Source organism: Mercenaria mercenaria, chromosome 2 (assembly GCF_021730395.1).
Source record: "Mercenaria mercenaria strain notata chromosome 2, MADL_Memer_1, whole genome shotgun sequence".
In the NCBI taxonomy this organism is placed as follows: domain Eukaryota; kingdom Metazoa; phylum Mollusca; class Bivalvia; order Venerida; family Veneridae; genus Mercenaria; species Mercenaria mercenaria.
In genome coordinates, this window is record NC_069362.1 from 115,663,158 (window position 1) to 115,679,579 (window position 16,422).

The following is a 16,422-nucleotide window of genomic DNA, read 5'->3' on the forward strand; positions in this document are numbered from 1 at the left end:
ACATTTTAATTGTAATTCTGTAGGTACAAGGAGACAGTGTACAGAACATTCTGGCCATACAGAAACTGGAGATGCCACGTTACCTGACACTGTTCTCTCCTGGTCTCGACTGGTTGCTTCAGTGTATAGCTCATAAGGCTTCAGATAAAACATTGACAGATATCCTAGAGAAATCCAGGAAACAGTGTAATAGGTTAGACATTTCTATTCCGACTGATATAACTGTTAAACTATTGCATGATAAAGCCATAATTTCATGCAGATAGTTTGGAATTACATGAACAGGTCCTAGGTATCTTCCTGCATGAAAATTTCTAACAATAACAAGATGTAGCTTTTATTGTCAGACAACAGGTTTCAAATACAAAATGTACTTATATGTTTACTCAGTTGTATTTAACACTTGAAATTGATTGAGATACTCATGGAGATTGTTTACAAGGAATAACCAGTACTTTGACTCCTTTGAATTGGTGTTATTATCCCAATGGGGTATGAACATGCTACTTCAAAGTGACACATCATACCCAGATCTCTACTGCCCGCTTTTTGAAAAATGTGTAAAAGAGATGTCCCTGATAAAACACATCAGAAATGATTATATTTCATTAAAGAACCCTTAAAATTAGCAGCAAGGTAATATATAATCTGTTTTCAGTGCTCTGTTGCTGAACTCACTGATATCAGCCTTCAAACCACAGTATATAGCTGCTAGAGCCACCAAGTTTATAGAGATGATCAAAGAATGTGAAGAAACTGGATTTCCTAAGGTACAGTATATCCTTAAAGCAGATCATTTCTTTGTGGAAATTATACCATGTTATGTAAAAAGAGTGCTTATTCATGGAGATTCAGTGAAGTATACCAACTAGACCTGAGTAGGAGATGGGCTGAACTTGAAATATATTTTGCAAACATATTTGATACAGGGAAACATGGCTTGCTCAAGTATCTATGTCTCTAGTTCTTGGGGCTCATTCCAGCAATTTGTGTGATCCCCAGGGGCCATCAACGGACATAGCAAAATGCACAAGTTACACATGATTTACAGTGGTCTGTACATAGAACATATAAGGAAAATGGCTGGAGACTGCATGAATTGAGTCACTGCTGGTGTTTGAGCCATCGGTGCCAAAGAGATTCATTGTTTTAAAAATATAAATTTAGGTCAGTTTAAAAAAAGCACTTGAAGACCTTGTTTTTATTTCTTAAATAGATTACAATTCAATATTGCAGCATTTGTTGTTCCTTACCCTGGGTACGTGTCTGGCTATTGCTGACCCGCCTGAGGAGCAGAAACTGTCAGTTTTGAATGAAGTATGGAAACCCATCATGAAACTCAAAACTCCTGCTGTAAGTCGTCAGTCTGATATTATATTTATGTCAAGTAAAGCGTTTAATGTTTATTATAACTGAAAAATTGACAAATGTCTAGATAGTTTATAACTGTAGAATTTTTAGCATGTAAAATTTGCAGTTTTATTAAGAAAAATGGATGAATATTTAAAAACTTCTTATACTTATCCGATGACTTTTGGATCACAATTTTTTGCTATTTCAAAAAATGAACCCTCATTTTCATGAACAGATCAATTATATTACCGGTATATTGTATTTAGCTTGTTGAAAGAACTATTTCTCTATATAATATTTACAGGATTACATTGCCTGTGCCGAGTCATGGATGGAATTTATAGTTAAACATTTTGGGGTAATTATCATTTTACTATATACATTTCAAATTCCTCTTTCATATTTTATAGTGCAAGAATCAGATTTGCCGAAATCTTTTATGATAGTAGGGTGATAGTGAAGTTAGATAGCAAAAGTATTCGCAATTTTTTCAGTAGTTTTGCAACAGTAAATTTGCCTCCATAGTCCATTTAGCTGGACTAATCTGTAGTGCAAATACATTTATAGTCCATACAGTAAACAGGCATGGTGTAATTACTATTGTATGATAACAAGCTATTGGACAAGAAGGATGAATGGCTCTGATTGGAGTACATGTTGTATTACTGACTGCCGGCATATCCTATTTGATGATCATGGTTTCTGTTCATTTCTTTTGTTAGCTCACTGGACATTGGCAATTAATCTTCATGATAATTTTGATTGCAGAAAAGAGAAATCAACACAATATTGAATGACATCATCAAGCATATGACCCCCGACAGAGCGTTTGAAGACTTCTATCCCCAGTTACAGTCTGTGCTTGCTAAGATACTGGTACACATTCATGACTTCTCCCTTCTCTTCTCATTGGTAAGTACTTACATAGCAGATTGTCTGAAATATTAAAGAGATAGTGATTGCAGTCTAACTCAAAGTCAGGTCCTGGCAAAATCCTTCCCTCTAAAATGTATATTGTTTGATGGCTCGAACTACCGATAACTCAAAACAAATTTTGCTGGTCCCGTTAGGTTCAAGTGAACGGAGTATGACTGTATATACTCGTCTTGGTACACATTAATGTAGCACTATTATCTATACTTTAATACATGTCAGAGGGTTCAAAATTCAGAATATTAAAATTTTTACTCAGTTTAGTTGTATAAATTCAGAAAGTACAGTCCAATTTTGTTTGCTGGAATTCAGCACGCCCATTGAGATCTTTTTGTGAGATTAGTAGCTTGAGCAATCTGCGATTCATCTGTTCTCAGTAATAGGACAAAGCATCAACATTCATTAGCATTTATTAAAATAAAAATACTTGTATTTACAATAAATATGAAACATGGTTATCAAATATTACGATTTACGTTAAGAAGAAAAAATATCAAAAAGGTAGAAAAATGTGAGTTTCTCTCTATATATAGTGACTAGTGAACAGTTTAACAAATTCTGTTTCACAGAAAAATTAGGTTAGTAAACATTTTTACTTAACCATACTTTTATCTAAGGATGCATATTGTCAAGATGATTTTGTTGTCTTCCAGGAAAAATTTCTGCCGTTTATTGACATGTTCCAGAAAGAAAGTGTACGTGTTGATGTCTGCAAAAACATTACTGAAGCTTTTGCAAAGTAAGAATTTAACGTTTTTTTTACAAAATGATAGAAAGAAAACTGATTAAACAATCCAGATTTAAATCATTTTCATTTATAGCTGATTAAGGCATTAAAATTGACATTACCAGTAACACTTTCCATTTATTTCATAAATTCATAGAATGATTCACTTTACTGTAAAATCATTTAATTTCGTGGGCATGAAATTTCGTAGTTTTGGTCAAAACGGCAATTTAGTGGGGATATGAATTCGTGGACTTCAACTTTTGAACATAAAATGAATGGGAATTTTACTTTTCTTTGGGATAAAATTTTGTGGATTGACTCAACCACGAAATCAATGAAAGTTAGTCCCCCACGAATATTAATGATTTCACAGTATCAGTATATAGATTCATTAAATTCCATGTGTATACATGTATTTATATATTTTCTGTCATTTGCATTAGCCTTACCAGTTGTTACTTTGATAAAACATATACCAGCAGAATAAACCCAGAACATATCTTGGATGTGTTGTGGTATTGCAATTGGAAACAAAATTTCATCCTTTTTTTTTTGGGCAGAATTTGTGTATATTTTTCAGGTTCCAAGAGACTGATACAAAGGACCCAGTTATCATTAATGCTATGATGTTTATTTGTAAAACCATGCATGACTCGGTCAAGTAAGTGTGAATCATTGTATTCATGCAATTTTTTACCAGAGATCTGTAATGTTTGTGAAGAAAAACTGAATTGAATAGTACTGTTGTCATCGGCTTGTTTCAGCAGTATGTCAGTTTAGTTTAATGTTAGTTACATTCTTTGTGTCTTCAGTAACTGACACAGTTAGTGCAAATTTGATTTGAAAACTACATTTTATTTTATAAAAATATGAAATATTAAGTGTGATCTTAAAGAATATATTAAGTATCTTTCACTTGTTGAAGGTGCAGATGAAAATATTTAGCGGTAACGAGGCACTGACGAGTTTCTGCAAAACAGTTGCCTGAGAGCTAAATATTTCCATCCTCATCTTCAACTAGTGATAGATTCTTTTTCTTGCATACTGTATCCTTCAATTAATAGAAGCCTTTTACACTCAGTGCCAAGAATATTGAAAACAAGTGTTCATCAGAGTTTGAACTGACATCATAATCATCATATAGGAAATGTTGTAAGAAATTGGGTGCTCCAGAAAAAGGAAGTTATTACAATTTTTAAAGAAAATTTGTAAATACTAACAAGGGAAGTAATTCCAAATGACTCTGCATTACAGAATAAGAAGAATTATCCTGTCCAATACAAAAAAACATATATTTTGGACTGTAGGTTTCGAATTTCGTTATATGTAATTAGCAAAGACGGTGCATGCATTTTAAAATCACACAGAACAATACTGGTTTCTACTGTATCCACATGTTGTAGAAAAAAAGCTATCAATTGGTTAGATTTATATAGGTATGAAATAATATTTTTTATTGCAATAGAGGCCTATAAACTAGACTACATTGCATTTTCAGTGCACTCACACTGGACGATGAAAAGAAATCTATTAGCAACATGATATCCAACTTTGTGAGGAAGATATCATTTGGTCGGGACTTTGAACAACAACTGAGTTTCTATGTGGAAGCGAGGTCATCCTTTACCAATCTTGACATTGTTCTGGTGCAGTTAATTCAGGTAAACATCTCAGTGTTTTAGTACTTGAGGTTTTAGAAATTTTCCATATGTTAGCTCCACTGGCTGACACAGACACATGTGAGTTTTCTAAGAAGTGAGTAATAGAAACTAAGAAACTAAAATCTATCATGATGTTTTACATTTTGGAATTTGTTTGATTAGAAATAAAAAAATAAGAAATTTAATTTTTCTAGTGCAGTAAACAGATTTGCCAAAATTGCAACAGTGTAAATTTGCTTCCATAGTCCATCTAACTGTACCCTTTAGATCAAATGTATTTATAGTCCATAAAGTAAACTACAATTACTATTATATAACAGACAACGGATGGCTCTAATGTCAGTACATGTAAAGTAAATGTAATCCCCAATATAGTGGCAATTATTACATTTTCCTACAAGGGTAAATGATTGGTTTATGATGTTTTTATATTCTTACAGAGTGTCAATAATTTATCTATTCAAACAAGAAGAGTTGTAAATGGAAACCATTCACGGAAAACTGGCAATTTTGTAAGGGTAAGTTGATGGTAATTTATAAATGAAAATGTAGGAGGTTACTAGTGATGTTTTACTGCTAGCTCACATCTTGATTATTTTTTGCCCTCCTTCCCCCTCCAAAAAAGGGTATATGACTTAGTATCATAGGATATGAAGTTGTGAGCCTGGAGTTTTCAGTAAGAATAGAGTTATGGCCTTTAACTTAGTCAACGATACACATAAAGGGCCTAAAAAATTTTGTCACATATTTCAAAAAGTATTTTAGCTAGAGTCACGAAACATGATAGGATTTTAATTCAGTGTGTGATGTTATGCACCTGGAGTTTTTTTGGTTTTTTTAGGGTAGGGTGGGAGGGGGTGGGGGTAGGGATTTCACACACTGAAACCAGAGTTATGGCCCTTGATATATAAATATGTAGTAACGGCCAAACAGTTTGTGTCACAGGTATATCGAAAAGTATTTTACCTGGAGTCAAAAAACTTCACAAGTACATCAGTTACATACATGTATGTGCTATGTACTAACTTGATTTTTTTTCCTTCCAGGCTTGTGCTGCCTATTGCTTTATTACAATCCCATCCCTACAGTCAGTGTTCTCACAGTTACAACTTTACCTGTTGTGTGGACAGGTGGCTCTGCTCAACCAGTGTTACAGTCAAGGTAAGTTTGTGGATAGGTAAATCATTCTTACTATAACAGCTGTGTTAAGTTTCTGGACTGGTACAGTCAAGCTTCGTTTGCTCGAACTCAACGGGATCAGCAAAATATTTTACGAGTTTGAGTCGTAGAAAGTTATACATTATATAAGGATTTTGCTAGGGTGTTACGATGAGTTTGTGCAGAGATGTTGCCGTTCAAATTATCTAAGTTCAAATGAACGAAGTTGGACTGTATACATAATGACTTCAAAATGGCTGACAAATTATAAACCTGAAAAAAAATGTTTCATTTTCTTATCACAAAGTATACTTCAAAGATATGTAGGTTTAAATAGTAAATGAATGAGGCAAACGATAATATTTGCAAGTTCTTTGACAGTTACAAAGCTGTGCTGGGGCAAAGTGAAAGAGCATTTTATGGGAGGCATGTAGATTTGTATTTGTCCTTTTTCTTATTTTTTTTTCAGTATGCATTATCAGTTATGTTGCATATATTTTTAGGTGATGCATTTTTCAAGGCTTCAGTATCATTGATCCCCGAAGTTCCACGTGTAATGGAGATGGAAGGAAAACACAGGTCTTCTGAACCATTCCTCGTTGATTTTATCAGTAACTTTGTCTCTACCCTGTTAGTTGTACCAGTAAGTCTAGTGTTATACTCAGTTATTATGTCCCCCTTCGAAGAAGGAAGGGTATATTGTTTTGCTGATGCTAAACATGCATCATGACTTGAGCCGCGCCATGAGAAAACCAGCATAGTATTAGTGGATTTGAAACCAGCATGGATCCAGACCAGCCTGCGCATCCGCGCAGTCTGGTCAGGATCCATGCTGTTCACTAATAGTTTCGCTAATTACAATAGTCTTTGAAAGTGAACAGCATGGATCTTGACCAGACTGCGTGGGTGCGCAGGCTGGTCTGGATCCATGCTGGTCGCAAACCCACTATGTTGGTTTTCCCATGGCATGGCTCACTTGTTAATGCTGAATAATCATCTAAATTCAATACCTGAAATCCTCTACTTGTGTACAATTTAATTTTTGTTTTATATAATAGTTCTAAAGTTTAGAAAAAATGATATTGTTTGTGCAAATCGGAATAATTTGTATTACAGGACAACCCAGACTCCAGTGTGTTATACCTACTTAGAGGCCTACTAAATATACTACAGAATTACACATGGGAACCTAATTCTGATGCTAAGGTCGTTGTTTATACTAGAGTTCTGGCAATGTTGTCAGCTTCTTGCCAGGAAACATTTCCATATCACATTGACAAAGGTAGGTATTGGCAGAACTTGGACAAAGGGTTTTCGTTTCTTTGTTTTGAACTAACTATATGTTTTCATCGAGTTGTAATTTCTTACCACTTCTTTTCATATGTAAGTATCAATCAAAATTAGAGACATCAAAGATGTATAACTTTTATATCATTACCTTTAGAAATTTTGTCTGTTCTAGCTGAGGGAAGTATTTTACTTCAGTCTTGCTTAAAGGTATATTATACCCAAAATTTAAAACTGAACACTTTCTCCACAGAGTCTGTATAAACATTACTAAACATGAAATAAACGTGTTTATATGATACAGACTGTTTTGCGTGTTAGACACTTTGATGTACAGTTAGCTGCAAGAATTAATTTTTACTAAAAAAAATGTTGCTACGTGACATTTGTGAATGCAGCTGAACATAGTCAGTATTGTAAACTTAGCTAAGTGAAGATGGTTCAGCACGTTTGGATAAAAAAAATCCAGTAAAGTGCCTGCTTTATTAAATTTACTTACAGGTTATTATTTCTTCAAACGATTTTCATTTCCGTATACTGAGTCTAGGCTTTATTCTACATTTTCTGGGTAAATGGCATTATGCCATTACTTCTGGTTTATCAAACATGCAGAACACCTTAAATGTACTTGATGAAAGTATTCTTTTCTGCATATAAAGTTAATATCTAATGACAAAATATGTAAGTGAAAGATAAGCATAGGTATCTTTAAGTAATATTTCTGCTGATATACATTTCCCATGAAATACTTTGTCGTTAATGGAACTCTACTTACATTATTTTACAATATTTGTTTTAAAAAAAAAATCTTTAAATTTTATCTTCATTGAAATAAAATATGTTTCTGATATTATATTATGTTATAGTGTAAAATTAGTTTTAGTGTTATATAGTGAGAATACTTATTAATAACTGGTGTTGTGGTTTATATATTTTCAGTGGATTCCAATGATAGTTTATATGCCTCTGATCCAAAATATTTAAATGAAGTACGAGGTATATGTTCAACTCTTGTGGAAGAAATTCTTGCCCATTTGAAAACATTAACAACTCCAGAGGTAATTATTTTTATTAGAATTTTTTACTGAATTTTAGGGTGATCTAAATACTGGGCCAATACTTATCAATGTTTAAAGTTTGAAACTAGACTTGACAGAGCAAAAAGAAATTTTAGCATTTTAAAACTCTAAGATTCAGGCCGTAACATTGATCAATTTAGGCCCTGTTGTGAGTTTTGCTCCTTTTCTATATTTCTAATGAATGGTCTGTATACTGGAGCTAAATGGTATTTAGTCCTGCCTGGGATATTTGTTTTGATTTTTTACATACTGTATAGGACCCCCACAGTTAGAGTAATGTATCGGGACTAAAATACATTATGATATTAAAACCAGAAGATGCCTTATATTAATTTTATAAGAAACTGTAAATGTTAACTTTGAAGTAAAAGACTGTTGCACGTTCTTAAATTATACACTTTTTTAACAGTATTACTGATTTGTGACAAAAAACTGATAAAAAAACCCAGCTCGGATGATTAGTGTTGCCATTGTCAAATTTAAATAAAGCAGTAGACCAGGTTGTTTTAAAGAATAAAGAACAGCATGATTGCATGTATGTAAACTGTAGTATTTTCACTGTAAGATTTGTGCATTGTTAACTAAAAACTTTATTGTTTAGACTCAGAAACGTCAGACTCAACTAGCTCTGGAATTGTTCAACACAGTTGTAAATCATGGTGATATAGGACGACAGAATCTACAAAATTTGGTGGTCAATTTATGGAACCTGGTTCACAGAAGCAATCAAGCGGATCATAAACAAACGGTATGCTTGATTTTTGTATGTAAACATCTGGAACCGGTTGTTAGAAATATTAACAGCTGATTAAGCTAATGGTTGATTGACTTTTAGAGTAATATTTCGACATTTTAGAAAACTTAGAAAAACAAATGTATGACTTAAGGATTATGACCACTAAAAAGTCCTTCACAGTAAAATTAAAACTTCTTACTTCTGTTTCTAACCAAGTCTAGTATTTTGAATCAAAATTTAACAAGCAATTAGTTTAACAGTCTGTTAAAGTTTGGAACAACTGGGCCCTGATCAAAAGTTTAAATATACACGGTAATGGCATTTAAAATGCAAGTCTTGTATAACATGGATATACTGAATGTGACACAGGTATTAAAATTTTTAAGTGTGTTGACTATAAATCCTTTCCAACCAAACTAAAGTGAAAAAGGCATATTGTCCTGATTTTATACACAGTGACCCTACAGAAAACTAAATTAGATTGAAAGTCTTGTATTTTGATACAGGATTTAGGAGATTCATACAGGATATAGGAGTTGGAGAGATTGAAATAAGATTCCAGGACATTGATACAGGATTTTTAGAGATGGATATACGATTTGGGAAGATTGATTTTGAAAAAGGAAGAAAATAATGCTAAATTAATGTTCATGCATACCTTTCAGCATATGCGCTCTGTTAAATGTCATGCTATATAAGCAGGTTTTTTTTTCTTCTTTCAGAGAATGGTGTATGCATCTTTAAAGATGAAAGCATCGGCTCCAGATGGTAGAGCGTTCCAGGATCTTCTTTCTAAATTGCCTTTAGAAAATACAAATTAGCCAACAAACTTTGTGAATGAGAAAATCTTTTTTAGCTCGACTATTCATAGAATAGTAGAGCTATTGGACTCGCCCATGCGTCGGCGTCCGCGTCGGCGTCCGCGTCGGCGTCCGCGTCCGCGTCCCGATTTGGTTAAGTTTTGTATGTAAGCTGGTATCTCAGCAACCACATGTGGGAATAGATTGAAACTTCACACACTTATTCACTGTGATAAACTGACTTACATTGCACAGGTCCCATAACTCTATTCTGCTTTTTTACAAAATTATGCCCCTTTTTCGACTTAGAAATTTTTGGTTAAGGTTTTGTATGTAAGCTGGTATCTCAGTAACCACTTGTGGGAATGGATTGAAACTTCACACACTTATTCACTGTGATAAACTGACTTACACTGCACAGGTCCCATAACTCTATTTTGCTTTTTTACAAAATTATGCCCCTTTTTCGACTTAGAAATTTTTGGTTAAGGTTTTGTATGTAAGCTGGTATCTCAGTAACCACTTGTGGGAATGGATTGAAACTTCACACACTTATTCACTGTGATAAACTGACTTACATTGCACAGGTCCATAACTCTATTTTGCTTTTTTACAAAATTATGCCCCTTTTTCGACTTTCGTATTCATTCAGTCGACAAGGCTGTTGAATAGTCGAGCGTTGCTGTCCTCTGACAGCTCTTGTTTTATATATTAATAAAGTACACTAAACTCTCTGCTATGATTATCATTTCCGTGTTTTGTATGGGTACTGAAAGTGAAAGCTGCAATAGTTTTGTAAGTTACAAGTAGACTACAGTTACAGCATGGGTTTTCCTTGTATTTCTGACAGATCAACACCACTCTAGTACTAATACAAGTACAGTCGAAACTCGGTATCTCGAATTTCAAGGGACCATGCTTTTTATTTCGAGATAACCGAAATTCGAGTTATAAGAAGGGACGTATATGGACGAAATGAGTACACATTATGAACAGATTTAATGAAAAATCAGAACAGTTTCCTTGATGCCGTGTATATGCTATCGGCAATTTACGCGTACACGATTCCGTACAGTTCGTGTTTATTAAAGTTTAAGTTTTTCGAAGAATAAAAATGGTACCAACCTCAATGTTTTGAGTCAAGTTTCTTTTTTGTACTACATTTCTTTCCCAGAGGATTGACAGCATTTCGATCTGACATTTTGAACGAATGATGCTTTCCTCCAAGAAGTTAATTTTTATACAGTCTCATCGCGATTACCTCTTAATCCTTATTAAATATCCCAACTGGTCAAACCAATCAATTCATTAGTTTAAATTAAAAGCAATTTTCACAACGTCTCAAATATAAATGTCTGCTGATTAAAGAAATTAAATGTTTAAATCAAACAATTATCATTATGACACGCGCAAACAAGGATGACGTCATCTTACTTTGATAATCACCGCACCTTTGATATGTCGGCATCGCGGCTTTCTGGTTAGGCAAAAGCATAGACATGTGTTAAAAACCAACCACATTTAATGACATGTGCAAAATTTTATCGCATATTTTTCTCACTTCGACTTACCGAGTTTACAATGCACTTAAATGTTATTGACGGGACTGAAAATCCCTTTCGACACATCCGGAGTCGCGGTAAGTCAAATTTTGACGTAACCGAAGTTGAATTACATATATGAAGAAGGAAATTTGACGGGACTTGAAAATTTCTTCGACTAAACCGGAATTTCGAGGTAAGCGAGTTTGAGATACCGAGTTTCGACTGTATTTGCATATGAGCTGTGATAAAAATAACTACACCTGGATCCGAGACTGTGGAGGACATTATAGTTGTAAATTTTAGTTTAAGGCACAATACTTTTTAAGCATGTCATTCTTCTTGGACACTTGCAAATTATTTTGATGGGATCTAATACAATTGAACTGTTTTGCCATCCTTGTTTTCCAATTTTTTCCTCAGATAGGCTCATCTTAATAATTAGAACCATTTTTGAAAATGTGCTGTATTTTTAATCAAAAATTATGTAATCAGCATCATTTTTGAAATGTGTTGATTTTTTTTACACCAAAATTATTTAATAAGCACCCATTATGAAATTTGCTAAATTTTTACAACCAAAACTTTATGTAATTAGAACCAGATTAGGAAAATACTGTATTTTAACCAAAAATTATGTGCAATAAATGATTTAAGTTACTTTATATTCTGAAAAGAAAATAGAAAAAAAAAGATATTTTGTTTGTCTGAAATAACGGTATAAAAATGAGAAGAGTAAGGGTATTTTTATTACTGTATAAACACATTTAGGTATCTTTATATAATCTAGAAGAGCTTGATCTACCATCCTGTCCAGACCTTTAGTCACTTTGATTATTGATTCTGACAGGCAAAATTCTTACAGGATTTTATTTCGATTTCTAGATGTTGAAAATACTCCTCACTATTTCTTATGAGTTGATTTTTTCTATGAACCTGCAAGAAGATAAAAGAAAATATGAAAATGGTACCTAATGCTAAATGTAGAGTTATGTGCGTTTTCTAAATGCTGTTATCAAAAATTATATGCTTATTATATTATGTGAATACAACATTGTTAGATATAAAACAAAAGAGTAATATATAAAAAAAAATATAAAGTTGTTAATTGTTCTTTGGTTTTTTGTTTGTTTGTTTGTTTTGGGGTAAAGGTCATTTTTCAACAATATTTCAATTATTTAACGACAGGCAGTTAACCTAACCAGTGTTCCTGGTTCTGTACCAGTACAAACATGTTCTCCTCAAGTAATTGCCAACTTCCCAATAAATCAGAGGTGGAGGACGAATGATTTCTTTAAATGTGCATATGTCACAATTATTTGTATGGTGTTTATCAGTTCCAGACCTAGAGCTCATCTGATTAGCTATGTAGGTACTGTAAAATCTGGAATTTCTTAAAGTTATATTCATGGTATTCTTTAACCCTTACCATGCTGGACACAATTGGATCTGCCTTTGCGATCAGTGTAGATCATGATCAGCCTGCACATCCATGCAGTTTGATCATGATCTGCACTGTTCGCTATTCAGCCAGTATCTTTTTGGTTAGCACCCCTTTTAACAGTTAATGGTACTGTCCAAGTTGGAAGATAGACAAGTTCATTATAGAAATATAGCAGGGTAAGGGTTAAGAGGATTAACTCCCGAAAATAAAGATGAAAGTACTGTTTTAGTTATAAATAGTCCTTTCTATTTCACAAGTAGCATATATATTGTGAATATTCTACCTTTTGAACTAATTCTGATTTCAACAAGAGCTATAAGATATGAATTTGGTATTTTTAAATGTAAATAATGATAATATAAAACTAATATGTGTCAGAATGTACATAGCAATATTATGTCAAAATGGAATAGAATTAAGGATATTCCAAAAATCTTATAAAAACAACTGATTAATGCCAAAATTTAATGAGAAAACAAAATACAAATGGGATAAAGAAGCAGCAAAGCTTAGCATCTAGATGATGTTCAGGCTTCTATTCTACATGTACTACATGAGAAATGTAAAGAAATACATAAGAAAGTTGGGGAGGGTGTAATAGAGGATGGATATGAGGGATAGATAGAATAAGAAACTATAAAATGGGTAAATTTAGTCACAACATGAAATAAAAAGAAAATTTGCTTGTTTTACATGTAAGATCAAAATATCTTCCACTTATGAACACCATATCTAACATTTTCACTCCTGGCTATGCTGCTTGTGAAAATATTGCATTTTGTGTTCACTCAAGAAAAATATTTCAATTTTACACTGAAACAAAAAATATCCTCAATAAGTAGTTAGTGTGAGAAATGTAAAAAAAAACAACAATTTTATGTATGGCAGTATGAAGTATACTTAGTTCAGTGGGGAAAATGTGGGGATGGGAGGGTTGGTGTAATGATGGGTTAAATTGGAGGGGGTTGAAGGATATTTGAAGAAACAGTATAAGATAATTTAAGAACTTGCAATATACAGTATTGCATAAAACGATAACCACCTGGCTATTAAAAATCTGATTTCGACCTGTCGGTTACCTGACCTTAAACCAAAATATGTTTTGCCCACTTACCAAGATCATGCAGTGCTTAAGTGATATTTGATAATTATAGGGACAGTAAGTAAGAAAAAATAGTGCATTTGAGAAGCTTGCCATGTAACTTCGACCAGTACTATAATAATATCCGACCCCAGTGACATTGACCTTTGGGATACCTGATCTTAAACTACAGGTATCTGCTCGGATCCTTACCAAGACCAACACTTGTTAAGTTTGATGATAACAAGGACAGTAGTTAAAAAGATAAAAATTAATGACAATTATACTAACAATAGCAAAGTTTTAACAACAGAAAAACAACTTGGTGATCAGTAAATCACAAAATTATAAAGTTCCATCCTTAATTAGCAAGATGTGTATTCTCCATGATGGTTTGACAGAAGACTGCATGTATGCCTTTAAATGATGCATCCTCCAACACCTCTGAAATGAATATTTTAGGAAGATATAGAGGATATTAAATTTTGGTTGTTTAAATTCAGTGCAATATATTGCAATTAATACTTATTCCATATGCAACAATATTTTCAGGAATGGCACAGGCATGAGAGAAAATGTGAATTATGGTGTTCACTTGGTGGAATACTTTTGAGCTTACAATCATGTAAAGCAAACAAATTTTCTTACTGTGCCCCCAAAATTTTGAAAGGGGTGGGGAGGGGTGCACGCCCTTGTCAGTCCAGTCTGTCTGAATTGGTGTTGTGCATATATCTCGGAAAGTAGGCCTATTTGAACTTGAGTCATCAAACTTCACAGGATTGTTATTCAGCATGGGAAGTTTTGCACCTGATGTAAATAATTGGAACCTCACACCAGTATAAATGATTGTAAATTACAATCTCATTAAATTTTAAAGGGGAGTAATTCGATCTAACCATAAAATACATTTTATAAGGTCTCATAATTAGATGTATAAGATCTATTCTAGTACAAGATCGTTAATAAAAAATAATTAGAAACTTTGTTAGCTTAGAGTTTGTCCTTCAGTATGAATTACATATTGTACGACAATATTCATTTTTATATGAATATGCAAAAACTTCTCTTATAATGTTAAGAGATTGCATATTCATATAAAAATGAATATTGCATGTCCTTCAATATGTAATTCATTATTTGACGTATGAAAAAAGTCTGAAGGGACAAAAATCTCACTAGACAAGTTGATGTCAATATGAAAAAGATTTTTGAAAGTAGTGTTTCATGTACTTTGATTTATTGGCGCTCTTTCAAAAGCTGCTTACATCTAAGTAAAATTTGAATTAAATTCGTTGCATATTGGAAGACAAATATAATATTCCATGTTATTATTTGTAATCTTTAATCTCAAAAACTTGTTTTAAGCTCATATTTATTTAAAAGAACTGGTGTTGATTTTAATATTTTTTTCAATACCATCAGCGGCTGTACGTCATAGTTCTGAAAATCAATGGAATCTCGAAGGTGTTGTCAGTTGATTGGAAATTTCATCTGAGAAATCGATATTGTCTTTGAATAAAAGGTGCCGGAACGCAGAGCTCTACCTCAGAACCATTTGAGACGTTAAATATCTACATTCCAGTGCAAAATAATTAACTTGAGCCGTTGTTAGTGTCAACAAACTTTGGCCCACTTTGTAAAGTTTTGGAACTTTTTTTTCAAGACTTAATTTCTTTTAGACAAGCTGCTTGCTGATGGCGCGGCCAGCTAGTGCCCAGTCACAGTCGAAGTTTGCTTGGGGCGATCATGGAAGTGCAAGACCGGATATTCAATTTGACTTTGGTCAGGATCCTGGGGTTCGGGATGACCCAGATTTGAGCCCCTCTGCAATGGATGATGACTCTGTGTACATGAGTGGCGACAAGAACAAATCATCTGCGGTTGCTACTACTTCAAAAAATCAGTCAAAGTCCTGCTTTGCTAAAATTGGCGGTGGAATAAGATGTAAGTATGAGATTTTCCCTTTTTTCTATGAATTTTTTTTTTAAGTGTTGATTGTGATGGTTGAGCTAATTATTGTTCTTGCCAGTATTAAAGCAGGACAAAAATGTTAGTACAAGCAGCATTTTTGTTTTGTTTTGAATATGGTATTTCGCAGTTAAAAGACTGTTTTAAGTCTGTGTAAAAAGCTCATTAGAGCTTATGTTATTTCAAATAATATTTGTTGATACTCGCTGACTTTGTAAATAAATATTACTTTGACTTGACTTGATTTTATTAGCATAATGTTGATTGTTTAAGAAATTAGATTGACATTGAATAGATGTAAAATTTATTTTTATTTTAACAACAATATGGTAAAAGGGTAATATTGCTCAGACTTGTACCGGTTTTCAAATATTTAAATGGAGGTGTCTAGGGTACGGATCCATACCCAGACTTAAGGAAAGTTGGAAAAAATGGCCGGACATTCAGTCCAGCAAGGCCTAAAAATCTGCTGGTCCGGAAAAAAAAACATGCCGGACTGAAAAAATGTCAATGCTTTTCTCCATCATATATGAGCCAGGTGTGATTTTTAGTCCATTTCTTGTTAAATGTTCGGTCAACCCTCTTATTTTTGTACATAATTTTTTTCCTTTCCACTACGATTGTCGGGCATTAAGTTACGTTTCTTTCCCG

The 16,422-nt window shown here is 33.3% G+C and overlaps 2 protein-coding genes across 9 annotated transcripts in view; both read left to right on the plus strand.

Annotated features, from left to right (window-relative positions):
• The window catches only part of LOC123564976 (VPS35 endosomal protein-sorting factor-like), a 29,140-nt gene extending 16,749 nt beyond the window's left edge, over window positions 1-12,391 (plus strand). For both annotated transcript variants that reach the window (XM_053537620.1, XM_053537619.1), the window contains exons 12-27: window positions 24-193; window positions 659-770; window positions 1,237-1,353; window positions 1,658-1,711; window positions 2,122-2,265; window positions 2,940-3,025; window positions 3,597-3,677; window positions 4,515-4,677; window positions 5,118-5,195; window positions 5,724-5,838; window positions 6,339-6,478; window positions 6,952-7,117; window positions 8,062-8,180; window positions 8,803-8,949; window positions 9,660-9,791; window positions 10,440-12,391. In XM_053537620.1, coding sequence (XP_053393595.1) covers window positions 24-193; window positions 659-770; window positions 1,237-1,353; window positions 1,658-1,711; window positions 2,122-2,265; window positions 2,940-3,025; window positions 3,597-3,677; window positions 4,515-4,677; window positions 5,118-5,195; window positions 5,724-5,838; window positions 6,339-6,478; window positions 6,952-7,117; window positions 8,062-8,180; window positions 8,803-8,949; window positions 9,660-9,758 — 1,791 coding nt within the window. In that variant the 3' untranslated portion in view covers window positions 9,759-9,791; window positions 10,440-12,391. The remainder of the gene's footprint in view (window positions 1-23; window positions 194-658; window positions 771-1,236; window positions 1,354-1,657; window positions 1,712-2,121; window positions 2,266-2,939; window positions 3,026-3,596; window positions 3,678-4,514; window positions 4,678-5,117; window positions 5,196-5,723; window positions 5,839-6,338; window positions 6,479-6,951; window positions 7,118-8,061; window positions 8,181-8,802; window positions 8,950-9,659; window positions 9,792-10,439) is intronic.
• Window positions 12,392-15,216: 2,825 nt separating this feature from the next.
• The window catches only part of LOC123564975 (polycystin-2-like), a 33,863-nt gene continuing 32,657 nt past the window's right edge, over window positions 15,217-16,422 (plus strand). For 4 of the 7 annotated variants that reach the window (XM_053537622.1, XM_045358933.2, XM_045358932.2 and 1 more), the window contains exon 1: window positions 15,218-15,747. In XM_053537622.1, the coding sequence (XP_053393597.1) occupies window positions 15,498-15,747 (250 nt within the window). In that variant the 5' untranslated portion in view covers window positions 15,218-15,497. Of the gene's footprint in view, window positions 15,748-16,422 lie in introns of all 7 variants that reach the window. The other 3 variants (XM_045358928.2, XM_045358929.2, XM_045358930.2) reach the window with 1 other exon arrangement.